The 26,933-nt window shown below is 43.3% G+C and overlaps 1 protein-coding gene across 1 annotated transcript; it reads left to right on the forward strand.

Moving 5' to 3' along the window:
* Positions 1-205: 205 nt before the first annotated feature.
* LOC149274993 (ubiquitin carboxyl-terminal hydrolase 31-like) lies at positions 206-18,587 on the forward strand. The gene is made up of 16 exons (XM_089505009.1): positions 206-745; positions 7,671-7,796; positions 8,184-8,272; positions 8,458-8,550; positions 8,852-8,987; positions 9,519-9,663; positions 10,066-10,234; positions 10,323-10,434; positions 10,658-10,752; positions 11,231-11,308; positions 12,547-12,676; positions 13,514-13,633; positions 15,364-15,589; positions 15,771-15,929; positions 16,921-17,073; positions 17,206-18,587. Exons 1-16 carry the CDS (start codon positions 206-208, stop codon positions 18,585-18,587), a joined length of 3,753 nt encoding a protein of 1,250 aa, XP_089361135.1.
* Positions 18,588-26,933: the final 8,346 nt, after the last annotated feature.

Below are 26,933 nucleotides of genomic sequence, written 5' to 3' on the forward strand. Positions count from 1 at the left end.
TCACGTGATAGCGCCGATGGTGCGAGCTGCTCTGTACTGTGGGCCCCCGAAACGGAAGTGAGCCAAAGGAACCGTATCCTCTGACACCCACCCGTGGAGCGGTGGTGGGGTTCTGTTAGCCGTTTTTGCCGAGGGCCTTCGTTTTGTTGCCTGGGCGCTGTTGTAGCAGCAGGAGGGGGATGCCCGGAGTCCCGGGGTCGCCCTCATGTCGCAGGTGTCGGGCTTACCCGCTGCCTCGGCGGCCGGTGGGAAGGAAAAGAAGGCTTCTCTGGGGAAGAAGCTGTTCTGGCGGCGGGGAGGGTTCGTGAGTCGTTTCCTGAGGACGTTGAGTACCTTGTCTCACCTCAGCAACGAACAGGATAATGAGGCACCGCGGGAGAAGTCCAGCGCCCCAGCCCAGACTCTCCCTGCTGCCAAGGAACCGGAGGGCACCTCCTTCGTGCAGTTGCCGCCTGCCAGCCCCCAGGTCCCTGGCCTGTCCGGCCTGAAGAATCATGGCAACACCTGCTTCATGAATGCCGTGCTGCAGTGCCTCAGCAACACCGACCTTTTCGCTGAGTACTTGGGATTGGAACAGTATAAAGAGAGCGAGGCCTCGGAAAGCAGCCCCAGTACTAATCAGAACAGCAGCCCTTTACCCAGCCCCGGGGCCCAGGACCGAGGAGAGGTCACCGAGCAACTGGCCAAACTGCTGCGATCTCTGTGGACCTTGGAGTACACCCCTCACCACAGCAGGGAGTTCAAGGTGAGGGAGCTGCCTAGGCACTCGGGCATGATATGCAAGGCAGAGGGCTTGGCAGGGTAGGTGTCCAGGGTGTAGAGTCCTGCGATAATCTGGAATGACTAGAGATAGAGCAGTCATGGGTGGCCTGGGAGCTCTCCGATGGCTGCACAGCTTGTGAGAACCAGTAGAGCAGTAATGGGCGGTTTGGGAGCTGTCCAGGATCAGTAGGGTAGAGCGGTCATAGCTGGAGAACCGCCCTGACCCCAGAGTACTGTTGGTGCCCTGGGAGCCTGCCCTGACCCCAGAGTACTGTTGGTGCCCTGGGAGCCCGCCCTGACCCCAGAGTACTGTTGGTGCCCTGGGAGCCCGCCCTGACCCCAGAGTACTGTTGGTGCCCTGGGAGCCCGCCCTGACCCCAGAGTGCTGTTGGTGCCCTGGGAGCCCGCCCTGACCCCAGAGTGCTGTTGGTGGCCTGGGAGCCCGCCCTGACCCCAGAGTGCTGTTGGTGGCCTGGGAGCCCGCCCTGACCCCAGAGTGCTGTTGGTGGCCTGGGAGCCCGCCCTGACCCCAGAGTGCTGTTGGTGGCCTGGGAGCCCGCCCTGACCCCAGAGTGCTGTTGGTGGCCTGGGAGCCCGCCCTGACCCCAGAGTGCTGTTGGTGGCCTGGGAGCCCGCCCTGACCCCAGAGTGCTGTTGGTGGCCTGGGAGCCCGCCCTGACCCCAGAGTACTGTTGGTGCCCTGAGAGTCTGCCCTGACCCCAGAGTGCTGTTGGGGGCCTGGGAGCCCGCCGTGACCCCAGAGTGCTGTTGGTGGCCTGGGAGCCCGCCGTGACCCCAGAGTGCTGTTGGTGGCCTGGGAGCCTGCCCTGACCCCAGAGTGTCTGTCAGGGGTGAGCTTAGGGGTAGTGGCATCTGAGGTATGGAGAGAAGGATATGTGCTGCACGGGGTCACTCAGCATCAGAACCATGCAAGAGACACAGAACACAAGTGACGGGCACAGTGAGCTCCAATTTTAATAGTATTGATTTTGTTCTCCAATGATTGAATGTATCCATTTATTTAGAAATGTAATATTTACCAATGATTAACTTGATTTACCAATAATTATTACATAATTATCTTATTAAATGTTTTACTGTTTTTACTAATTTATCAATTTCATTTTTAATTGGATTGTCGTTAATATATAATTTCCCCATATTTAATGTATTAATCAATACTTAATTAAAAACTTTTTTCTCTTCATTACGTATATTTTGTGAGATACCTATTACGGTGTTATCGTTTCGTATAATGGATGTATTAAGGGGACCAGTGATGGCGGAGTAGCGCTGAAATTGCACTAAATCCAGTTTGCTTCTTTTATTTAGAATAGATGTACTTCTTGGATTTAGTTGGCTCGTGGACAAGCCTGGTCTGCAAATGCAAGTTCCAGTGGATGAGATTTAATCTAGACGCCCGCCTAAATTATGTTTGACACAGTTGGTGGCTGCGGTGGGACACTGGGCCCCCAGTTGTCTTCTGAGGCCACAATCCTTATAGGGCCGTGTATTCCCTTCCTTTTCTCCTTAGCAAAAAAGAACATGGGTGGGCTCGAATGTATCCATTCCTCCAAAGAGGGTGATTACCAATGTCATCCAGGAGATGTAGGAGCCAAAAGGTCAACCCACATCCCCCACCAAAAAGCAGAGTCTTCAGGGACCTGGCTCCACTATGGCATCTGCTATGTGTACAGTCCATGATTAAACTTAACCAATCTGTGCCACACCCCGCCATTACGACCCCAGCCCATGTTTGAAATATGCTTTATCCATCACCTACCAGGGCCAGTGAGGAGAAATTCAAAATGTACTAAGGGGCTGAGTCTAGAGCGTACCCCTCACCCAAGTGCCCAGGAGGACCTAGCCTGGGGACTCAAAGGCTGAGGATGTGAAGAAGCCTGAGGTGTCTTTTTAAGGCTAGAGATTAAGTTTCCCCATCTGGCTGGTACTCAGCTGATCTCAGATTTGCTATTATATTTTCCTAAAATTGGTGTTAAAATTGCACCTGTCCAAGTTAGGAGTAAGGAGGATTTTTATGGCGCATTCTTTCTTAAAATGTTTTTTTTTTTTTATCTTCCTTTTTTCCTAAGTTAATCTTCCACCAACTCAAGATGCAAACTTCCTTTGTCCAAAAGTCTCATCTCGTAACCCTATTATTGAAACTGATTTAGTAGGCTAAATGGATCTCAGACATACAGACCTCATGGTTTTTGGGCTACTGTTTTTCATGACGCCATAACGGGTTTACATGCAACTCAATTCCACTAACAACAAAAACTAATAACCCTCTAAATTATAGGTATAAAGGAACAATTTCGACAGTAGTGAGTAGTTCCATAATTAGTGTGGCCACTAAGCTTCCATCTGACACTGCCAAAGATAAAAAATAGTTTTGAGCAAAAGTGATCAAACAGAAGGAAAAAAAAAACCCTGTAAATATTAACTTCATCAGAATCTAGCAGTAAAGTTTTTTTTTAATTTTTTTTTTTATTTATTTATTTTTTTTTTAACAAACCTGCAATGAAAAAGAAATTTGTAAATTTTGCTTTTAATTTCTCTTTAGGAAACTGATGATAGAATGAGATTGATGACAGCTTTCTGTGTTGTTACATTACCATTCAAAAGTTTGGGGTCACTTTGAAATGTGTGTTTTTGAAACAAAAGCAGATTTGGTCAATTAAAATAACATGAAATGGATCAGAAATCCAGAGCAGGCAGGGTTAATGTTGTAAGTCACTATTGTAGTTGGGAACGGCTCAATTTTTTTAATTGAATCTCTTAATAGGTGTACAGAGGCCCTTTATCAGTCCCATCACTCCTGTGTTCCAGTGGCCCTTTATCAGTCCCAAAACTCCTGTGTTCCAATGGCCCTTTATCAGTCCCAAAACTCCTGTGTTCCAATGGCCCTTTATCAGTCCCATCACTCCTGTGTTCCAATGGCCCTTTATCACTCCCATCACTCCTGTGTTCCAATGGCCCTTTATCACTCTCATCACTCCTGTGTTCCAATGGCCCTTTATCACTCTCATCACTCCTGTGTTCCAATGGCCCTTTATCACTCTCATCACTCCTGTGTTCCAATGGCCCTTTATCACTCCCATCACTCCTGTGTTCCAATGGCCCTTTATCACTCCCATCACTCCTGTGTTCCAATGACCCTTTATCACTCCCATCACTCCTGTGTTCCAATGACACGTTATGTTCCCTAATCAAAGTTTACGTTTAAACGGCTAATGTTACAGCTAGAAATTTCCTTGTTTTCTATATAAACAGCTGAGCGACCCCAAACTTTTGAATGTAATACAAATACGGTAATGGTGTATGAACTGCCATACAATATCCTTTCATTTTTTTCAAATGCTCAGGAGTGCCCCTTTTCTTTTAAAACACACAACAGATTCAGTATTTCACAATTCGTATTCCGTGTGTATGTGCAGTTCCAGCAGGGATGGCGTACCGGGTGAGAAGTCCTTGAACGCCTGTCTTTTCTTCAGGGTGCGGCTCTTGGTCCCCCAGGCAGCGTGGAACATGAAATGAATACCGTGCACACCTGGCGAGTGATATCACACAGTGACTGTCATATACTGGATTTACAGTTCTTTTATTATGATTCTGGTCTGATTTGACCGTACGTTGACCATTTATCCCAATGCGGACTATCCCATCTTTCTAAACATTTTAAGGCTAGGTTTCCACTTGGGTTTTTGTCCTGCGTTTTTTTTCTTGATGAAAAACGCCAAGAAAACTGCCACTGCATTTTCCTGCGTTTTGGCGTTTTTTTCTGGAGTTTTTTCTGGCGTTTTAGCCTTTCTGTGGAAATTGCTTTTTTTGACCTTAGGCAGTTTTTCCAGCCTTTACTAGTTAGAAGTTTCACCCAGCTAAAAGGGATTAGGATAAATGGCAAGTATCTGCCCCCTGATGTCATTTACTTGGTAGAGTTCTACTTAAACGCCCCGGCGGACCCTTTTGTCACTTTTCTGTGGTTTGTAAGGCATGCTTTATTCCGAATGTCTGCTCCTCTAGGAAGATTGGCCCCAAATGATGGTGCAAATTGTTTGCTGTTGCTTTTGGCATGCAGGATCCAGTTGATGTGTCGCGTATGTTTGTTTGTAATGGCATGTTTGTTCCAAATGGTGTAGAATTCAATATGAACTTTGTTTTGTGTGAAACTGTTTGTTTCCAGCCTATTTCTCGTAGGACACACAGATACTGGGTCCATCCTCTGCATTGTAACTGTGGAAAAAACGCCATAAAAAACGCCAAGGCAATAAACCCACATGGCTTTTTCATGGCGTTTTTTCTCTCCCATAGCCTTCTATTGGAGAAAAACGCCAAGATTTCCTTGCAAAAAACGCCAGAGCGTCAACATGCTGCGATTTTGAAAAACTGCCACAGAGCCCAAAAAAGCAGAAAAACGCCAAAGAGGACTGAAAAAACGCCGAACAGAAAAACGCCAAGTGGATATGGCATTCTGCGATTTCCTATTGAAGAACAGCTAACATCTGGCTGCTGCGTTTTTTCACTAAAAAAACGCCAGGTGGCGCTATTGGCGTTTTTATGGGCGTTTTTAGCTAAAAAAAACCAAGTGGAAACCTAGCCTAAGAGTGATTTATTTTTTTTGTATTTTTTTTTTATGGGTCACCGATTTTGGAGCGTTTTGGGTTTTTTTTTAAAATTCCCTTTGGCAAAATTATGTTTAATGGGAGCAGCCACATTGCTCTCTTATAGACGTCTTTAAAGCTCCATGTAGGGGATATTGAGATGTACGGTACTTTACACGTTAGTCTATTTTCTATGGAGAGCCCCCCTTATCAAGAAGATAACGCGTCAAATACGTATGCAAGCTTTTTTTTTTTTTTTTAATTAATGATCCCATTTTGACTCGCAGGTTAAAATACTAATTAGATTTTTAATCCTGTAACCACTAATTGTATTCTTTATTTTTTACACTTTTTTTTTTCCTCCGACCTCATCTTTTCTTTGGCTCCTTTTGAAAAGCCACTTTAATCCTGAAGAGCGCTTGGCGGGGTGGAGGTCGTAGTCTCGCCACTGTCTGATTGGGATTGAAACATCTTCTTTGATTTTTTTTAAGTAAGGCTACGACCTCTAGAAGAAGAAGTCCAATGGAGTCATAATAAGGCAGCACTTGGAAGTTTTTAAGCAAAGTGAACAGAATATTTTTTTTATCATTTTTAGGCTTTGTCTAAGACTGATATTGTGTGATCTGGCTTTTGTGATACATAATTAACGCGTCTAGGGATTTTCCATTTTTTTTTAATTCCTGGCTTGTCATAAAGATACTGGAAATCTACAAAAATTGCCATTTTCCACATGGCTTAGGTTCAAACTTTAAATTCTTGTTTAATTATTAACCTAATGTTGTTGATTAAAGTAGCTGTCATTAAACTCTGTTTAAAAGTACGGATCGGTGAAGAAGGCAGATGGGAACGTTAAAAGGGTGGAGGTTTATTACGAAGGGTGGAATAATGTTGGGTAGGACAGTTTGTTCTACACAGCCTTACCAACGAAGAATGGATATTAAATTACAAAGTACGCATATTAATATGAATTCTTTGCCTGAAAGAGAAAATAAGCCTTTAGGAGAAGCTGCCAGTGCTACAGCCCAACCCTTCATCCTTACCAACAGAACTACAGTATTTTCATTTACATTGTATTTCACCTGTTATTGGGAGTGATTTTGTTTTTTGCTTTGTTTTCACCAATAACCTACATACTCTTATAGATTCAAATGATGGGTATAAAAACACGGTAGTAACTCCAAAAGTTCCCAATGCACCTCCACGAAGTCAAATCATATCAGCTTATTTTTTCAATACTAAAAGATGTTGAATGCGGATTCTTGGTTGTAAAAGCGTAAAACTTGGTAACTCGTATTAGCCAAGTGGGTTTGTTGCCGGTATCTCTGGTTGTGAATGGCGACGAGGAAAAAAATAAATAAAAAAAAGATTGCATGTTCTTTCATTATATGACGAAACCTACCAATTATACCATCAACGTTGGACATTAAAATGCCGGTTGCCATGGAAACGGTAAAAAGAGGATATTTTTGGATTCTCCCTGCTCTCTTATAAATATAAAGCCCTGAACTTTTCCTTTCAGCCCAGCGCTCTTGGGAAGTATCTCTTTAAAACGTCTACAATTCAGCAAATAAGCGCACAGCCTATGTGGCCGTCTCTGCGCGCTTTAGCGTGTTACAGACCGTGTGCGCTTTTATTAGTGACTTGAGGCTCAAAGTGAAAAACTTTATTTTATGATCAAACAGCCCTGGCAGGGGAACATGGCAAGCAACAAACTAACTAATAGCCCCCAGCTCTCCCACTGCCGCTCCTCGCTGGCATGCAGCCTTCCTTATTATAAAGAAGGTCTTTATGAAGCGATACAAATGTTGCTGGGTTTTTCTTCTCACAGACTTCACGTCGAAACCGAACACCCACAATTTTTACATGTTTTTTTTTTTTTTCTTTTAAACTGCTGATTTTATAATGTTTTAAAACGATTAGCCACTTATGTGTTCTGGCTCTGTTATCTTGGCCTAACCTACTACTGACACCCTGACTCCTTATCAGACTGCATTGTGGTAAACAATAGAGCGGCTCAGTCTTAATCCCCTTCCCCTTGGAAGACTTATACCTTTATATGTTAGTCCTTCCTCTAGAGTAAAGCGAAAGCTGCTGATCCGTCTGTGACTGTTTCTATATCAGCAGCTTATCGGTGCCTGCCTTTGTGTCACATGACTATTAAGGTGTTCCTGGCAAAAAAACAAACCAATATGAACGGGGCAAAATTTAAAGGATTGGTTTTGGTGAAGGTTTGGAAATTCAACATCACTAGGAATGGTGTCTCTAACGCTGCAGACTGAACAGACTTATTTGTTTTCCCCATAGACAATTGTAGCGAGAAATGCACTTCAATATCGAGGCACCTCTCAGCATGATGCTCAAGAATTCCTCCTTTGGCTACTAGACCGGGTGCACGAGGACCTGAACCTTGTTGTCAAGCACAAGCCTCGGGTATGCCGAAAAACTACAATCCATACGAATCTAACAATCCAACAGTACGCTGTGCTTTCTGGCATTAAGCCAGCTCATCATTTTGAAGTATGATAACTTTATTGACCTGAACAAGGCAGGGTTCCTGTCAAAGAAACAATCTAGTCCCACCGCCAATGTCTATATAAATACCCCTTTTAATGCTCTACGAGTAAAGTAAAACTTATGTAAGAAAAAATAAATGTTTCCGTTAACTTGCATCGTTTTTGATTGGATTTGAATTATTAAATGTGTAGCAAAAAGTTTAAGGTCCAGAAATGTCAACCATGTTACACAGTTTGGAGCGGGATGTTCCTGCTCTGTGTGTTGCTGTCCTGTATCACGCAACATCTGCCCCTCTGATTACAGCCACCCATTGAAGAAGACCTGACGGGAGAGGGCCCCCCCTTCCCAACCAGCGGGACCTTTGTTCAGGAACTTTTTCAAGCTCAGTACAGGTAAAATATCCCACCTTGATAAAGCTGATTTTCTTCCTCCCAGAGATTGTGCCTACCATTTTAACCACAATAACACCTGCTTTTGTAGCATTGCTCGTGAAGGCAGTCTGACCCCATTTCCCACGATGTCTGTCCTGCTGCTGATAACTCTGTCTTTGGTGTCACTGTTCCCTTCTCCCTCGTAGGTCCTCCCTGACGTGTCCTCACTGTCAGAAACAGAGTAACACCTTTGACCCTTTCTTGTGCATCTCTTTGCCCATCCCTTTGCCTCATACACGGTAAGAACTATTTTCAACAATTAACCAGCGTATGCTGCTCCAACGTTCCAGTTATGGTTTATTAGTTTTATGTTTCTGATATGTTGATATTAAAAAGAGTAAAATCATGTTAAAATACATGCAACATTTTATCTCCAGAAGGATGTCCTCTTCTAGGACATAGATTCACATTCAGGTTATATAGAGGTTGCCAATGTTTCTTGCAGAAGTCTAGTGTGTGATAGAGTCTAACTTTCGCCTGGAAAAGTTGTAATGTGTATTTCAATCCATTGTCTTAATGTGTCCCCCCCATGCTTTCCAGACCTTTGTATGTGACTGTGGTGTACCAAGGAAAATGCTCACACTGTATGCGCATTGGTGTCGCTGTACCTCTGTCTGGGACTGTGGTGAGGCTGAGGGAAGCTATATCAATGGAGACAAAGATTCCCACCGACCAGGTAAGCGTGAGGCCACCTGAGACGTGTAGGGCCTCTAGAAAGTAGGTCCCAACCAAGTCTTTAAGACACACCAACAGGCCAGGATTTACTAGTTGTTGTTATATTCCAATACAGAGTTTCAAGATAACCTGGACTATCGGTGTGCCTGAAGACAGGGTTGGGAACAACTTCTCTAGAACAAGCCGTGAACTCCTGCGCCAGAGAGCCACAGTTATAAAACATTTCTACAACCCAGCAGTGAAAGTCATTTGGCTCTGGCATTCCTTTAAATCACCTCCTGTTTGCTGTCTCATTTTATAAAGATTGAAATGTAAAACGCGCGGCCAGTCAGGAAAGGCTAGTAACGTGCAAGATCCCGTCATACAACGGTGATCCAACATGAATCAATAAGTGATATGGAAATGCAATTCTGCCTATTGTAGTGTGGGAATGAGCAGAGTGGATAACCAGTAGCAAACCTTGGCTGTTTGTCTCCATTTCTCCTCTTAAGGTCTGGCCTCTACTCTTCTTCCTCTTTCTCTGTCTTTCCAGATAGTTATCACTGAAATGTATTTTGATGGGTTCCACCGCTCCTTCTCTGACACAGATGATCTGGATACCGTCCACGAAAGTGACTGCATATTCGCCTTTGAGACTCCAGAAATCTTCCCTTCTGAAGGAAATTTAAGCCAGAGAGGTAATGCTTTGTTGGAGTTCCCTCTATGAGGTCCAGAAAGTCAACATTTGCTAATGCTGTTGTCAGCTATGTGTTATCATTTTTGATGTTATTAAATGTAATATTGCGCTTATAATAGTGCTACTGAATCTGCTGGGGCTCTCTAAATAAATTGTCATGACTTCATGAAATTGTAAAATGCACAAGATGAATTAGTGTGTAAAAACAGATGTCCTCAAATGTCACTTTTTTTTCACATCTTTTAGCAACAGTTAGCAAGAAATGCAGTAGGTCTCATCCTTAGAATGGCATTTGACAGACATAGAGGTTTAATGTTACGTTCCAGGTATTGTAAGGATCATTGACTTTTTCCTTGGGAGTGTAATATGCTCTCCCTGTTCACTTTCCACTCTTTCCTCCCAGGAGTATGTGTCAACAACAACCAGAACTATATTAGGAATGGGACAGACCCGCATAGATCTCCAATCTACTCATCGAGTCCTGTACGGCTTCCTGTGAACAGACCACCCGCTGGTGATAAGATCATACTGCTCGTGTGTAACAGAGCTTACAGTGGACAGCATGGCAAAAGGTAGTCATCTTGTTAAGTCTACGCATTTCCAAGGATTCTAGTTTTGTCACTTTGTAGATTCAACACACATTAAATTTCCCTTAATTAGGTTTGGACAGCCATTCGTTCTGTATCTAGACCGGAAGATCACATGGGACGTACTACAGAAGGAAATCTTGGAAAAAATGCAGTATTTCTTGCGTCCTTCGGTGTGCGTTCAGGTGGGTGCTGACTGATCGTAACCCAGAAAATTTGTAGGTTCTTAGCCCGAAGCCTATATACTTTTCAAAACCTACACTTTGCAATACTATTATATACTGACGTAATGTGGGATCATTCTGCGCATCTTGTAAGTTGGGAGGTCTCTGCTCCCTGGCATGGTAGGAACTTATGCTCTGGAAGATTTTCTTTCTAGTTCATAGAGTCTTTTATGATTGCTTGCAGGTCTGCCCGTTCAGCTTACGTGTAGTTACCGCTGTTGGGATAACGTACCTCTTGCCTCAGGAAGAAAAGCCTCTCTGTCACCCCACAGTGGAAAGGTAGGCTCCAGATCCAGAGGAGAAGATGGCCTGCAATAAAACGACCCCCCCCCCCCCAAACTTGCCATTCTTGTACACTTATGTACACCATATTATTGTTTTTGGAAATATTTTTTTTTATATTTATACTATTTCTGATACTTTTTCGTGTTTGATTTTAAAAAAAGGATATGTGAGAGCAGGCCCTTTGGCCCATTTGATCAGTCTTAACTGGGCTTGCATTACAGAGCCTCATAATTAATGTGACTGTAGTGTAATATTACTTAATAAATAAAGGATAGGAGGATAGAACGTTGCTTAAAGATTTAACTTGAAACATTCTTTTATCCTGTATTCACTAACGTACGCTTGCTTGTGTTCCACTATGTGCACTGGCATTTGAACAGGGATCGGACGTAACAAATGTAAAACTGGCCACATGGAGAAAAGTTTCAATTAGTTTGACCTTGCTTCTGACCACGCTGCATGCTTCTTTCAGGGCAATGAAGTCCTGTGGTCCTGGTGGGGCAGCTCATGTGAAGATGGTGGTGGAGTGGGACAGAGAGACTAAGGAATAGTGAGTATTTTAACATATAAACATAATTTGATTGCAGATAAGAACCATTTGACAAGACTCAAACCTTAATTGTTCTTTGGGCTCTTTTTATATTCCGGGTAACTATATATATGTATGTTCAAGAGAACATCCAACCTTTATTTTGTTGTTAATGGAAAAAGTCCCTATTTATGTAGACAGAGGACTGTATATTGTCCCCAACTCATTTTGTGGGATGTTGCCACCTTAGCTTCTTATGTAGACTTGAGTGCTTTTGGGTTCAGAGGATCTGCTGGGTTCACTGATGAATCCATTAGACACGGTGGTGGCTCACTGACTAGGTCCATTCCATAAAAATTTAACACAAGGACAGAAACAAGACTTTGGAGGGAGATATATATTCGGTCCATTAGGCCTGCCCGAAATCTGAATAAAAGATTTACTCCCTGCCTTTTTACACCCTTCGGAACTGTGCATTTCCACCCAAATGCCATTCTGTGTCTTTACTCGGCTTAAGTGAGAACTGAGATGGAAGCTTTTAGGCTTCTGTCACTGTGTTGCCTGACAGCTTGAAACTCCGACCCGTGTCTCCTTACTCATTTACAAAATTACGGATAGTAATGACAGGCTTGTGGGCAATCGCATTTCATCTATGCCTTTAATCCTGTACCCTATGAGCCAATTTTGATTCTCATTTGCTCAACGATGACAGCCTTGAGGCTTTTATCAGCTCGTATAAGAATTTCTGTGTGACCACGATGGTTATTCCTCAAGTGGAATCTAAGAGCAGAAAATGCAGTCTGGCTCCAATAGTGCTAATTGCAGGCAGAAAAAAATGCAATGCTAATGGTTATAAGCTTGCTTCAAAGTCCATTTTATGTGATTACAAGTGTATTTGGGTTTTTCCTTCATAAATCCAATCTTTTTATAATTGAAAGACTTTTGTACACCTTCTATTTTTATGTAGTGTACATCTATATAAAACGTTAATTGGGAAGACAATGTTCTTGATCATGGCTGTCTAACTAGGCGCTAATGGCCCTGATGCAGCTCCTTGGAGTGTTTATGGGATTTTTAAGAAAGACAGTATTCTAGGTGCAAGCCACAAGGTCCAAAGAGACAATATCGTCATTTTGTAGGGTAATTTAAATTGCTATATTCTGAAACTCAGTTGCATGTCATTTTCTTTAGATACTTTATAGCAGATGGTGTTTTGCTGTTGTTACCGGGACATTTCTTTGACTGTGATCTCTTTTCAGCCTTTTTGGTAACACAGAGGATGAATATGTTCCGGATTCCGAGAGTGTACGTCTCCAGCGGGAGGTGCATCAACAACCACAGTGCTGTAGCCTCTCTCAGTGCTTTCAGCTTTATACCAAAGAGGAGCAGGTATATACCACCGACATAGAATCTCACGCCAACGCGCATTGCTGTTCATAAGCGCACATACATTTGTACATCATATCATATAAAAGAAGTAAATCTGAAAGTAAAAAAAATAAAAAAGTGTCAGTACAGGATTATATAAATGTTTATCATCAAAGAATCCAAGTCTTTTTTGGGGCGATTACTACCTTTTTGGAGGGTTTATGTTAAGTTAGTACAGCTTAATTGTGATTTATTTGATCATGTATAAATATAGGTTTATAAAGAATGGAGAAGAGAAAAGGAAACAAGGTATTAACTACAATTTTTTTCTGCTCAAAAAAGGATTATGTCCAGTAACTTGAATATTAATATGCTGTTAGAGCTTCAAAAATATATTTTGACATAATCGGTATAGTGCATGTGTCACATTTTAGTTATTGGTAGTGTTGCCACATATTAGTATTATTATTAGGACCAACAAATTACGCAGCACTGTACAATTGAAACGGGGCAGTTAACACGCATAACAAATATACATTGATACATACAGATGCATCGGAAGATGAGTCCGCCATCTTTTCTCATTGGTACTTTTTATACAAAGTTCCAGGCGGGAATGGTGGTCTTTTGAGGGCCCCGCTCAAGAGCTTGCAGTCTAAATACAAAAGGTCTCCTGTACAGAATAATGCCAACTCCCTCCACTAACGAAAGTGTATAGAATGCTTTACCGGATGATAAATTTATGGTGTACCAAAGGGGGCAATGTGGTCATTTATGTTGCCATCGGTTACATGGTATGTTATGGACTGACATTTGCGCTCCTTAATGCATCTGGTTGCGTGTACTGTTTGTTTGCAGCTGGCTCCTGGCAATGCCTGGCGCTGCCCTCACTGCAAACAGCTTCAACAAGGCAGCATTAAACTGAGCCTGTGGACCCTGCCTGACGTGCTTATTCTACACCTGAAGAGATTTCGACAAGTAAGCATATGGGCCCTAGATTGTAGCACCAGCCCCTAACAGTACCTGGGGGGCTTCTGGCTTGTGCGACTAGTAACAAAAGTAGCCGCTCTACAGAATGTCCCTGTCCTAATCTGTTCACGGGGCAGCAACGTTATTATTTAAATTCGCTTTTTATTTAGTACAGGAGAACAAAAATGTACACATATGTACCGTATTGGCCCGAATATAGGCTGCACTTTTTCCCCCCACTTTAAGTCTTTAAAGTGGGGGTGCGGCCTATATTCGGGGTCTAGCGCCCGACGCGGGCAGGCAGCGGGGTTAGGATACAGATCCCCCGCAGCGGTGCAGGGGACCCGCATCCTACTCTCAGATACGCTCACGAGAGAAGTACCGGCACGAGAGGTTGTCTAAGCGCATCGCCGGTGAACGTTCCCCCCCCCCCCCCCCCGGACTTACCAGAGAAGACTCCCGAGCGTCTTGCGGGGCCGGCGGAAGACATCTACGCAATACGCGTACCGGCACCGGGAGTTGTATACGCGATTTGCATAGATGTCCCCCTCCGGCCCCGCAAGACACCCGGGAGTCTGCTCTGGTAAGTCGAGAGGGGAAGGACAGAGTGGCAGCATATCTCGGGGGGGGGGGGGGACAGAGTGGCAGCATATCTCGGGGGGGGGCAGAGTGGCAGCATATCTCGTGGGGGGGGACAGAGTGGCAGCATATCTCGGGGGGGGAGGACAGTGGCAGCATATCTCGGGGGGGACAGTGGCAGCATATCTCGGGGGAGAGGAGGACAGTGGCAGCATATCTCGGGGGGGGGGACAGTGGCAGCATATCTCGGGGGGGGGGACAGTGGTAGCATATCTCGGGGGGGAGGACAGTGGTAGCATATCTCGGGGGGGGGGAGACAGAGTGGCAGCATGTTTTTTTGGTGCTTTTGTTAAAGAAAAAAACTTTTTCTTTAAAAAAAAAAAAAAAAGCACCAAACTTTTAGGGTGCGGCCTATATACGAGGGCGGCCTATATCCGAGCCAATACGGTATATTTTATATATATATATAAAATCTGAAAGTACAGACAGATAGGTTACCTGGTCGATCCCATACATATTAGACTAATGAGGCTCAGTTACACTTCTCAGCTATCTTTTATGTTTCTTATATATATTGCTACACAAATCTTGGCATTCAGCAGTATTACCCTTCCTCTTATCTACCCAATATTCCTATTTTGCAGTCTTATAGCAGTTTATGTATTTCTGTAATTTCCCTTCTAAAAGATATTGTGTTAGCGGCCCCTGTCAAGGCGATACAATCTTCTATCTAACCCTGTAATATATTATTGCTGTTTGCGGCACGGCCTAACGGTGCACTTGGTGATGTTTTCCTTAAGGTGGTGATATATCCAGGGCACGTAAAACCCAGGCACTCTGGGAAATGATTGGGGAACCTGTTCTGCGAGCCCATTATGTGATACAGGGGTTAATAGGCATTCTAGTAAATGGGTGATCTCTTGTTACTGTAACTGTTTAACATGAGAGACTCATCTGTCCCTCGGGAACAATTAGGGGTCTGAGACAGCCCGATATATTATTGCATACTTACAAACATAAAGAAGACAATGCTCTGGAACAGTTGGGCTGCTGTCGGTCTCCGTTTCTTGTTCTGTCTCCTCTTGAATCCCCCCCTTGAGGACCCTTTGGCCATGTAGGGCAGTAGTGCTTTCTTGTAGGTAATTTTTGCTTCTCTGTAGGACGGAGACCGGAGGGTGAAATTACAGAACATGGTCCGCTTCCCGCTCATGGGGCTCGACATGACGCCTCATGTGGTGAAGCGCAGTCAGAGCTCCTGGAGCCTTCCATCGCATTGGTCGCCTTGGAGACGCCCGTATGGCCTCGGCCGTGACCCAGAAGATTTCGTATATGACCTTTACGCCGTATGCAATCACCACGGGACCATGCAGGGAGGTCACTATACAGGTATTAACGTATATATTATGTAAACATGTATCCAGCTCTACGTGATATGGAGATGTGCAGACTTAGCATTTCTAAGTGCAATTCTGTATTATTGCCAAATAACCACTAAAACAGCTAAGGGGCGTTAGATAATATATTTTGTGTTGCTATTAATCGTGTAACGATCACTCCTTTGCCTCAGCCTACTGCAAGAACTCTGTTGATGGCATGTGGTACTGCTTTGATGACAGCGATGTGCAGCCATTGCCGGAGGACGACGTCTGCAAACCGACTGCTTATATTCTCTTCTACCAGCGCAGGGCGGCTGTCCCGTCTTGGTCGGCAAACAGTTCTGTGGCAGGTAAATATGTACTGATGTTCCTTCTCGGGCTGCATGCCCTCCTATGGTGGAAGATGCTGATCCTATGCCCAGATTTCAATAAAAGATTAGGTAACATCATCTGCATCCTAACGCTTGGAATTTTTAGTTACTACTATAAATGTGCCTGTTTTTCTTCTCTCGTCATCTTCTTCCTCTCTTTTTTTCATTCCATTCTCTCTCTGTCTCCCCTTTTTCTTACTGGATCTGGAAGGTCCTCAACATCTCCATAGGACATGATCCAGGTCTTTTCTTCATCTCCACACACACAAAACGATCCGGCATAGCCTTGGTTTGAATTGTTCGTCGTACTGGATGGGGGCACAGAATGACAATATCGTATTGCACTTTGCTTTAAGCCCTACCCTGCATGACTGACAATTCCCCTGTTCTCAAGGCTATTATATATGAGAGAGAATTCTTAATGTCTGTTACTTTTAAAGTAAAAAAAGAGTGTGGTTTGTCTACGGGAAGTCATAATTCCAGCAGATTTTAGTAATGTATCAAGCTTCATTAGCATAGTATAAATCCACAAGTGACAGTGGGTGTAGATAATTCCATTTATGACAGGGGAAAAAAGATAAAGATATAATTGAATACAGCACTGGAAATCATCTCTCACTTTTCAGATTGTAATGTTCTGTTATTATCCAGATTATTTGTCCAGATTAGTATCTCCCACACTGACAAAACCAGTTTTCTTTCAGTTCCCATGAAGATTCCATTGGAACCTTATTGTCAGCTCAAGTAGGAAGTTTATCCTGCTTCATGTGGATTGCTTTAGTAGATTGCATATGAGCATCTATCCTAGAGATTCAATCTTGCAGTAAAGCTATTATCACAAGCGTTTTAAAGTGAGACTGCTCCTGCTGAAGAAACAATCAGGGAGTTCCATATGAAAAGGGAAAAAGCATTAACAGGTTACCTATGGGTGTGAGAGAGGATTTGGGATCACCTGTCTGCCTTTTTTCAGGTTCCACAAGCTCATCTTTGTGTGACCACTGGATTTCCCGTCTCCCTGGAAGTCGCCAGCCCAGTATTGCATCTGCTGCCTCATCCCGACGCACTTCGCTGGCATCATTAGCTGAGTCTGTGGAGCTTACAGGGGAGAGGAGTGAGGATGACGGTAAGAGGGGAGAGTCTTGCATAGATTTTAGAAATGCATTTTTTTGAGTTCTCAAGGAACTGCCAGCAGTACTTGGCCAATTTTTCCCTAAAATGACTCTTGTGCGCAATGCCTTTGTTTTCTTTTCCCCAGGTGGCTTTTCCTCTCGCCCCTTTGTTCGTAGTGTCCAGCGTCAAAGCATGTCTGGCCGATCTTCAGTTACAAGCCCTCTCGTGGCCAGTGAAAATGGCTTCCGTCAGTCTTGGTCCTTAGCAGCAAAACTCCACCTGCGGTCAGTCACCTCCTGTCGTCATCCCTCTGACTCGCCAATCCATGGCTCATCCCTCGGCAAGATCGGGGAAGCAGATGACAGAGTGACCACTTCTTGTTTTGGGAGCCTTCGCAATCTGTCGGGAAGCTTCCAAGAGCACATGGAAGGTGTAAAGCGTGAACATCGAACATCATATCGGGCCCCGCTAGCAGTAGCGGAGGGCGTAACTCAGGGAGAACCACTGGCCAAAAAATCAGTTCCGAGCGAATCATTTGGGAAGAGTGCTGCAGAACTTGTGAGCAGGAACCCACTGCTGGATCCTCTAGATAACAACAACCATATTGCCTTTGTGGACCAGAGTGATTCCGTAAACTCCTCGCCAGTGAGGGAGAATAACCCTCAGAGTGAAGAAATACTTGGTAAGAAGCCTGTAGCCAGTAAAACAAAAACCGAGCAGGAGAAAGCACCACTGGCATCAGAAAAGGAATCTTCCGCTTCTGGCGCTCCTGGGAAGCATAGTTCAAAAAGCAAAAAGACTGAAATTAAAACTCCTGTACGTCGGGCATCCACACAGCTTAGAAAAGAGACTGCGAAAACACCGGATACCCCCTCTCCAGCCTCTCAGCAGAGGCAAAAATCAAGTTCTGCAGTCAGCAACACCTCGTCCCCAGCACCCAAAAAACCTACCCAGTGTTCAAGATCTTCATCGGTGTCCACCACTTCGAGCAAACACAGGGCCCCTGAAAAAAGTCTAAGCCGGGAAGGCTCTAAGGTTAGCATAGGTTCAGACAAAGCCACTGTGTCAAAAGCCAGTTGCACAGCCCGTGTGCCACCATCCAGGTCAAGCGAAAGTTCAACAGATGGTCGGACAGTGCGAAGCTCCTCCATGGCCAGTCTAAGAGCTCCTCAGAGTGGAGCGAAAACTAGCCTGAAACGGGACAGTAAGTCTGAGGACAAAGGGCTTAGCTTCTTTAAATCTGCCCTGAGGCAGAAGGAGAACCGGCGCTCTGCAGATTTGGGGAAGACCAGCCTGTTGTCTAAGAAACCTTCTGGAACAAAAATCTCAGGCCAGGGGAACCCAGAGACTTCACAGACCACGGAGGTGGCTCCAAGCCCTAAAAAACATTCAGCCTTACCTCCACAAAAAACTAAGTCTTCCTTAGACGAACGACAAGCCCAGCCATCTCCCTCTGGGAAAAAGACCTCTGAGAAATACCTTAAGCGGTTCCCTTCCACATCCAAGCCATCTCCTAAAGCTCAGTGACCAAGAGTGCAGGGGCAGCTACCTCATGCTGCCTGCATGACCGTTAATGCAAGACAGCTGTCCCTGCTTACAGCGGTTGTCTAGATGTACACTACTTCTGATGAGGTCGTCTGTGTTTTTTTTAAATATGTTCTTAGGGTCGAGGGATATCCTCGATCTGTCTCATTAACGCTTGGAGCACCAACGTTGACTCTCTTGTCATGTAAACAATCCCGAGAACTCCTCTGCTGGTTTGCTGGGCAGGTCACACCAGCAGATAAACTTTATCTTACGGCCAGCCCTGCTGAAACTCTCTTGCTTGCTCTAACTTTTAAGGGAGAAGACAGAACTATTTTTTCCCTCTCTCTGGAATGCTGCTTTTATCCTCACTATCTTCCTTACCAAAGCCCCAGTTATGTGTCTAGACATATGAGAGTTGTGTTGCTGCTTTCTTAGTGCTAACTGGAAGGGAAGAAAACTGATACTACTTTTAACATGTAAGTGGAAAGGATCACTGTCGTTGCTTTACATAAGGTTGCAAAAAACGTCTCGGTACATCTCCATCATTACTTCATTAGTGACATCTGCCATGTTGCATCCTCTCCATCGTGAGATGTTCTGCTAAGAGCCTTGAAGATGCTTCCTAGTGTCATTCACGTTCACGCATCATTAGTAGGCTTATAAAGCAGCATGCTACGACCTCATGGAGGGGGATGCCGTTCATTGAGGAACCCGGCATAACAAACCTATTTTCTGGTTTTTCTTGATCTTCTCTTCATGCATTTTGAGAATATCATGCGAGACTGAAGGTTCTGCAGGCTGATGTATCCCTATCTTTTGCAGAACAGTGTGGCATATGTATCATTATAGTAACCTGAGCGTTGTAGTTCTTAGATATGGAAATATTACACATTGGCTCTCTGGCCTGCGGTGCTCCAGTATTTAATCAATACCACTGTATTCCTATAACTGATGTTTGACCTCAAAAAAATCTCATATTAAGTTTTGTTAAATATATATATATATATATATATATATATTAACAGAACTCCGACGTCATTTAAACAGTACATATATTCAGTTTTTAACCCGGGACAAGCCTTGTTTATCGCTCGCAAGTAACCAACATTCCATTTTATTGCATATCTTGTGTCGCTGCAACGTCGCTATGGGGGTCAACTGCAATCCCCCCCCTCTTCCTTCTCGGTAAAATTCCAACATTCTCGGTTGAAGCGTTTAAAGAGACAATCGGTTGTTAATAAAACACCAACAGGTTAACTTCGCTGGACTGTTGTAGAAATGCCACGTGAATCTATAGTTTTTAAAAGAAGGAAGCCTGTTTATTTGCATTTAAAAATGTATCTGCCAAAACACTCGGTCAATACCATTGCATGGTTAAAAAGCATCGCAGGTATATCCTCGATCACTCGCCTGCTGTAGCACATGGCAGCGGAGAAGCTGATGCACGGCTGGATTTTTTCAATTATTTTTCTTAGTTTTTTCTTCTTTTATTGGCTACTCTCAGGCACTTTTGCATGGCACTGTATAAATGGAACGTGCTCGCCCTTGTAACCTATGCAAGCATTTCCGGTGCTCTCACCTCTAGCAGAGGTGTGCATAGTAAGACTTGCGTGTTAACCCTTTGTTTTTACCCGATGGCTGGGCTGGGGTTGGGGGGTGGTGGGGTTATGTAATGTTTGCTTATTGGTTGGTATGATCGTCCTGATAATTTGCACACCCAGCAAGTGAAAGAAAATGACATATTTTTCAGTTTAAATGCAAAAACTACACAGGTTGTTGTGATCTGTAAAAAGGCACTGGGGTTTGGTAAAATCAGAACTTATAATACAAAAGTTATTTTTTTTTTAAACTTTATTTTGATCGTTAATTCAGTTCTTCAAAGTCTGGAAAAGAAAATGGATTGGTTTGCGAAATAGAGTTATAAAAAGGTTGATGTCCCTGCAACTTTTATGAAGGAGAATGTAAAGGTTTCAGGACGCCTTCTCCTTGGTAGGGAGAACGCTTTCCTTGACCATTTTTTTTTTTTTTGCATAGTGAGAAAAAAATCAGATTTTCTGTAGTGACTTTTTAATTTCCTGCTTCCGCAATATTTTTATTTTTTTATTTTTTTTAATTCACAGATTCTCTAAAGTAGAATTGTTGAATGTGTGAGAGCAGAGCACTGCCCTGGGATTTCTCTTTCTAATTATGTCCCAGAGTGCTGAATATTTAACAGCGTTTGTGAACATTCCATGTGATGCCCCGAAATGATGCTTCTTATGGCCCATTGCCTTCACAGTGCGATTCACTTACTACTAGCCCGTTTAACCAATGCAAAGTGACAAAGTGATAACCCGTCGCAAGCGACTACCTAACTAGTAGGAAATGATTACTTATGTTTTCTTAGGATAATGCTATATTTTGGGCGAGTAAAGTAATGCCCCCTGCAATGTCAAGGTCACCCACCTTCCAAGAGATTGCAGTTCTGGTCTGCCAATGAAAATTTTAACAAGTATTATAAGTTGTTAAAAGCAGAATCCCAATGACTTCCCTAATATGCTCCGTATGAATGTCACTTCCTGATGTAAAGGAGAACATAACGAAGACTTTACTTTAGGTTTAACCAGTTTAACCCTTTTCTGCATCAGGAACATGGGTATACCCCACCGCAGCGGTATATCCTGGCCCCTCCTAACGCGGCTTTAGTTGTCAGCCCTTAATAGCTTGCAATTATTTCAGAGTAGACCAATATATATATATATATATATATTATATCCAAAATTGATCTTATCACCATATCAACCAATCCAGGAGTCTGATCAGTGGTGCTGATAAGATCCATTTTTTTATTTTATTTTTTTATTTTTTTTTTTATTTTTTTTTTTATACATAACCACCTTTTGTTCCCCTGAATGGTTGCCGGGTACAGAAGAGGCAGCTGGAGAGTCCTAAAGCTTACTGAGCAGTCTCGCTTTTGCAATGGCTGGTCCATCTCTCTGTGACTAAAGCGGTTTAGTAATTTTTTTTAATTTTATTTTTAAGACTGTTAATTTTCCTCTAAAGTATTTTATTATGGTTGTTGGATTTGCACAGGCTTTGTGACCAGTCTAGCTGTCTTTTCTGAGTGTTCATCTCATATTGTTCATCTCAGCTACTTGAACGGCACCATGGGGCGTTCCTCTCTTATGAGCCGTATCGTACACAAAATCGCGAGCAAAAGAGGTAAAAAAATGACTTTAAAAAAAAAAAAATATTACTACAGAAATTCCTAATACCTCATCAATGCTCTCAGAGCACACTGTTTAAAAGTCTGCCTATCATTACTGTTGTGAATATTTCTAAAAATGTCGTGCTTCTCTTTTTTTTGCACTGTGCAACACTAAAACAAGCAACGTTTTGGGTTATTTTTTACACTATTAGAATAAATTTGCTGCTATCTATATAAAGGCTTCAGTTTGTGTTAAAGCACTAAATGCGATCTGCTCTCTAAGTGCCAGGGCTGGCGTACTATTGTCCAAAGGCCTAGAAGCATTTATCAACTAGGGGTAAATTAATTTGACGGCCTCTGCCTTATTTCACCCCGGTATACGTTACTCTTTGCGCTTTCTATAACACTATTGTATTTTAAGTCTGTATTACCCAAATTACACCGCCAAGGCTCAGTAGATGAACGTACATGAATGAGTTTTTTTGCTGGATGAACTTAATGTCAACTGTTTTAGCAAATTGAATTTTAGTTCACTTTGGACATTTTTTTTTATCCTAAAACCTTAATTTTTCAAAGGCTTTTCTTTTTTCATATGTATAATGCGGAGGAATTTTACTTCTAATGACTTCTCGGCTGCATGGTTAGGTTTAACTAACTCTGCCCTATTCCCTTCTTCTTAAGACCAGCAATATAAGTCTTGTTGTTCAGTTTTTGTTTACTAAGAAGAATCGCGCGTTGATGGGAACGAAACTCTGATGTAATATAATTAGTCAATGTAATTTGGGTAGACGGGGGGTATAGAAATCTCCATAGGCCTCTGGCCTGAAGTAGGTCGTTAGTAGTCCAGCTTCCCACATTAATGTCTTCTGAAGGGTGGCAGACGCTTCATGGATCTGTGCTTGTGTGAGTAGGTTCTGAAAGCCCGAGGACCCGAGGTTCAGATCCGAGCGATGTCAGACCACAACTTCTCGCATGCCCAACAATATTTTTATGGTCGGGCGTCCGCTTTGAATAATTGCCCTCCACTCCATCTCTGACTGCATGTGAGCGTGTAACTTTGCTACAGTTTCTTGTGAAACTGACTGCATTCCAAGTTATATTTTTAACTCTAAAATGCTATTGATGCTATTTGCATGTCTAAAACGCTTGTGCCGGGGTTACCTTGCTACCATTTTTGGGTTTATTGCAGCTTAATGTATGGGAGGCCACCACAGGTAATGGTCCAACCACTGCTATGGCAATCCTTTTAAAAAGAGCCTTTTCACATTAAACCTCTACTCTAGAAAGCAAATTTCACACCCCACACAAACATTGTTTTCTTCATGCTCTTCAGGAAAACGCTAAGTATGCCTTTACTTGGACAACTCGGTAAGAAGTGTTCTCCTTTTCCTTAGTCTCTGACACTGGATTATCCTCTCTTCAATTTCCCGATATCCTTTGCTTTCTCTGACCCTAGGCTAGCTTCTTACTTGCCCTCCGAGTGCAGCTCGCGTGCCGTGTCTTTGAGCGTCTACGGCTGTTTGGCGGTACCCGTAACTTTACAAGCGATGCTGCTCAACGGTGTTTGGGAACGTCTGGCGTGTAGCTCTTGACAACCTCGTATTAAGATCCGGACGGTTACGGTTAACTTTGGTGAACACTGATTTTAAAACATTTGGCCTTGGTGCGTGATGGTGTAACAATGCCTTTTTATTATTTATTTCTACGTTTTATTATTCAACGTGTATGCACTTTTAATATGCAGAATTTATATTTTTTACGTTAAAGAATGCTTCTTTGTGGGAGACACGTTTGATAACCTGTAGTTGATGATATTATAAATGCAAAAATTAAATAAAAGCATCAAAACTGACTAATCGGCTTGGTTTAATGTGTGTGATTTTATTATCATTATCATGCTCTTGGGTTTGGAAACGGCACCAATGCCTGCCTCACCTTAGGTGTTAGAAGCTGACGTACAAACAAGAAGCCCTAAGAACGAGAGGGCATTATCTAAACCTAAAGAGTCAAAGGATTATATGTAACATAATAAAGTCTTTGCTTTACAGAGACGGTGGTAGATAACTGGAACAGCCTCCCAGCATAAGAAAAGGTTAACGCAGTAAGGGAATTTAGACATGCATGGGGTAGCCATATGGCTTCTGAATCTCAGACTAGACCAAGGACTGATTAAAATTTTGGGTCATTACAGCAGGAAAAACATGGGGGGGGCCAAATGATTTTTATCTGCACTTCTGTTTCTCACCTGATTCATGGACCTTGCTATGGTTCCCTCCAGGGGGCGCTGTTGCTCTAGTTGGTTACTTGCATTTGAGGAAGACTAAATGTTTTAAAATAATGGAATCATTTTGAAACTGAAATTATATGGCAGAAAAAAAATGCCGGTTGCATTGCTGAGAAAATATTGTCTTTCGACTGATCCTTCACAATGCACGTTGATAAAAATGCTTATGTACGCTTAATAGTAATAATGCCAGCGCGTGCTCCTGTGACTCCAAAGTCAAATGACACCGATTTCAGTTGGAGACCTAACAAGTGTGTCTTAAGTAGCATGTCTTCTTATATTCTTTGAAATGGTTACATTGTACCCAAATAAAGACTAAAATAAAATCTTTATAAGGAATCCAAATAGGAAATAATATGGCTACTCACATAGGGGCTTGGGGAAAAAAAAGCAATTCTCCTGACCTGAAAGATATTTCGAAACCCTGCTAGCATCTTCATCTTCAAAGGGGATGTAAATTTGTTTTACAAGTTATGAGAACAAAAATTAGCCGGAGTAGCCACCCATCAGAGGTGATGGAGGCTGGGACAGTTAAGGAATTGAAACACGCATGGGATAGGTATATGGCTCCTGGATTTAAGATGTGACCAAGGACTAATTAAAGTTTTACTTTTTACATTGGGGAAAATGGTCAGACTGCCATCAGATTCTATGTTTATTGGTGTAATTTTGGTGGGTCCAGAAGCCTATTCTAAGTGGCCCAGTTTGTCAAGCTAGATACTTTGCCAAAATAATCATAATTCTTTTACACCCCCTGTGAACAAGACTTGTGTTTTTTTTTAAATATATATATAATATATATATATATATATATTTGGTAATATTGTCATGGCCCCCAGTACTCTCCAGCATATTCTGTCTTGCGTATGGTTGCTTGCTTTTTTATGAAGTCATGCGTTAGTGGAAATTTCCAGCTGTGTGAGTGTGTGAATGTGTGTGTAGATCGCATTCACGCACAGTTGGTTCAGCTACTGTTTCCCATAGACCCTCGGAGTGGCTTTCTCCCGATGCGCATAAGCTGCAGACACGGCTTTCTAGAGCATCCTCCTGTAAACATAACCCGTTAAAGGAAATTAGAAAAATAACCAACAAATCCCTTAGCTGCCCTGAGCCTCCCCTTGCGGACTACAGCCGATCAGACGGATAATCTCCCGAGAAAGGAATTACTGTCCCATGAACACCAACCTGATTAACAACTGCAAGCATGAATTGCTTGTGACAAAGATTTAACCACTCCAGTGAATTGCAAGCCTCATAAAGCCGAAATAATGCAGAGGTAGCAAACAAACACAAAAGTGTGTGCAGAGCTGTGAGAATGCGCGAGACAACAATAGAGTTAAAGTTACGACATGGATTATTGATCATTAACTGAATGAATCCGCGAGTCGCCTATTTGACAGAGCAGGTCCCAGGCTAGCGGAGTTTGCGCGAGGATAGGCGCTTTACGAATTATGTGAGATGGGTGCCAGAAAAAGTGTCTCCTAAAATGCAAAAGGATACAAAAAAAAAACCATCTGCATAATGTTCTACTAGAGCAGACCTGGGCAAAGCACGGCCCGCGGGCCACATCCGGCCCGCTGAATAGCTCGGACCGGCCCGCAAAGAGTGTCCTGGTGACTCACCAATGAGTCCGGTGTCCCCCCCGCCCCGGTCACTTACCTTAAACTCCTGTGTTGGAAGCGTTTGTCTCGGGTGCCGGCGCTTTACGCTGGGCGCCGGCATATGACGTCAGACGCCGGCGATCAGCAGTGAAGCGCCGGCACCCGAGACAAACGCCTCACGCTTCCAACACAGGAGTTTAAGGTAAGTGACCGGGGCGGGGGGGGAGATCCTGAGAAGGGGGGGTTAGGGAGTTAGAGGGGAGATACTGAGAAGGGGGGGTTAGGGAGTTAGAGGGGAGATACTGAGAAGGGGGGTTAGGGAGGGAGGTCTTACTGTGTGTGTGTGTCTTACTGTGTTTGTGTGTGTGTGTCTTACTGTGTGTGTGTGTATCTTACTGTGTCTGTGTGTGTCTCACTGTGTCTGTGTGTGTCTCACTGTGTCTGTGTGTGTCTTACTGTGTCTGTGTGTGTCTCACTGTGTCTGTGTGTGTCTTACTGTGTCTGTGTGTGTCTTACTGTGTCTGTGTGTGTCTTACTGTGTCTGTGTGTGTCTCACTGTGTCTGTGTGTGTCTCACTGTGTCTGTGTGTGTCTCACTGTGTCTGTGTGTGTCTCACTGTGTCTGTGTGTGTCTTACTGTGTCTGTGTGTCTCACTGTGTCTGTGTGTGTCTTACTGTGTCTGTGTGTGTCTCACTGTGTCTGTGTGTGTCTCACTGTGTCTGTGTGTGTCTCACTGTGTCTGTGTGTGTCTCACTGTGTCTGTGTGTGTCTCACTGTGTCTGTGTGTGTCTCACTGTGTCTGTGTGTGTCTCACTGTGTCTGTGTGTGTCTCACTGTGTCTGTGTGTGTCTTACTGTGTCTGTGTGTGTCTTACTGTGTCTGTGTGTGTCTTACTGCGTGTGTCTTACTGTGTTCATAGCTTATTCAGTTATTGTAATAAATATTTTAGCCCATTTTTTAGCTCAAAATATTTTTTCCTTTTTTTTCTCCTCTAAAATCTAGGTGCGTCTTATCAGCAGGTGCGTCTTATAGAGCGAAAAATACGGTATGCACTCCGAAGCCTTGTTCATTTTGTTCACTTCTGTGCTGTGCTAATAGTTATTCAGGCCTTACTTATTCAAGCACCTCTACCAATGACGTAGGCTTGAATAACTTTATTAAACAGCACATAAGTTAACAAAATGGACAAGGCTTCGGAGTTTGTAGTTTGTAGAGGTCTGGCCCTCTAAAACCATTCCAATTTCTCATGTGGCCCCATGGGAAAATTAATTGCC

The sequence above is a fragment of the Sceloporus occidentalis genome, unplaced genomic scaffold (genome assembly GCF_023333645.1).
Source record: "Sceloporus occidentalis isolate IW3139 unplaced genomic scaffold, rSceOcc1.0.p SCAF_306, whole genome shotgun sequence".
Classification (NCBI taxonomy): domain Eukaryota; kingdom Metazoa; phylum Chordata; class Lepidosauria; order Squamata; family Phrynosomatidae; genus Sceloporus; species Sceloporus occidentalis.

What these genes read in the sequence shown, in the direction of transcription:
- LOC149274993 (XM_089505009.1), top strand. Translation starts at nt 206, where the DNA reads ATGTCGCAGGTGTCGGGCTTACCCGCTGCCTCGGCGGCCGGTGGGAAG. An exon ending in CTTTTTCAAGCTCAGTACAG is followed by an intron (nt 8,273 to 8,457) that starts GTAAAATATCCC and finishes TCTCCCTCGTAG; the next exon opens with GTCCTCCCTGACGTGTCCTC. An exon ending in GGAGAGGAGTGAGGATGACG is followed by an intron (nt 17,074 to 17,205) that starts GTAAGAGGGGAG and finishes TCTTTTCCCCAG; the next exon opens with GTGGCTTTTCCTCTCGCCCC.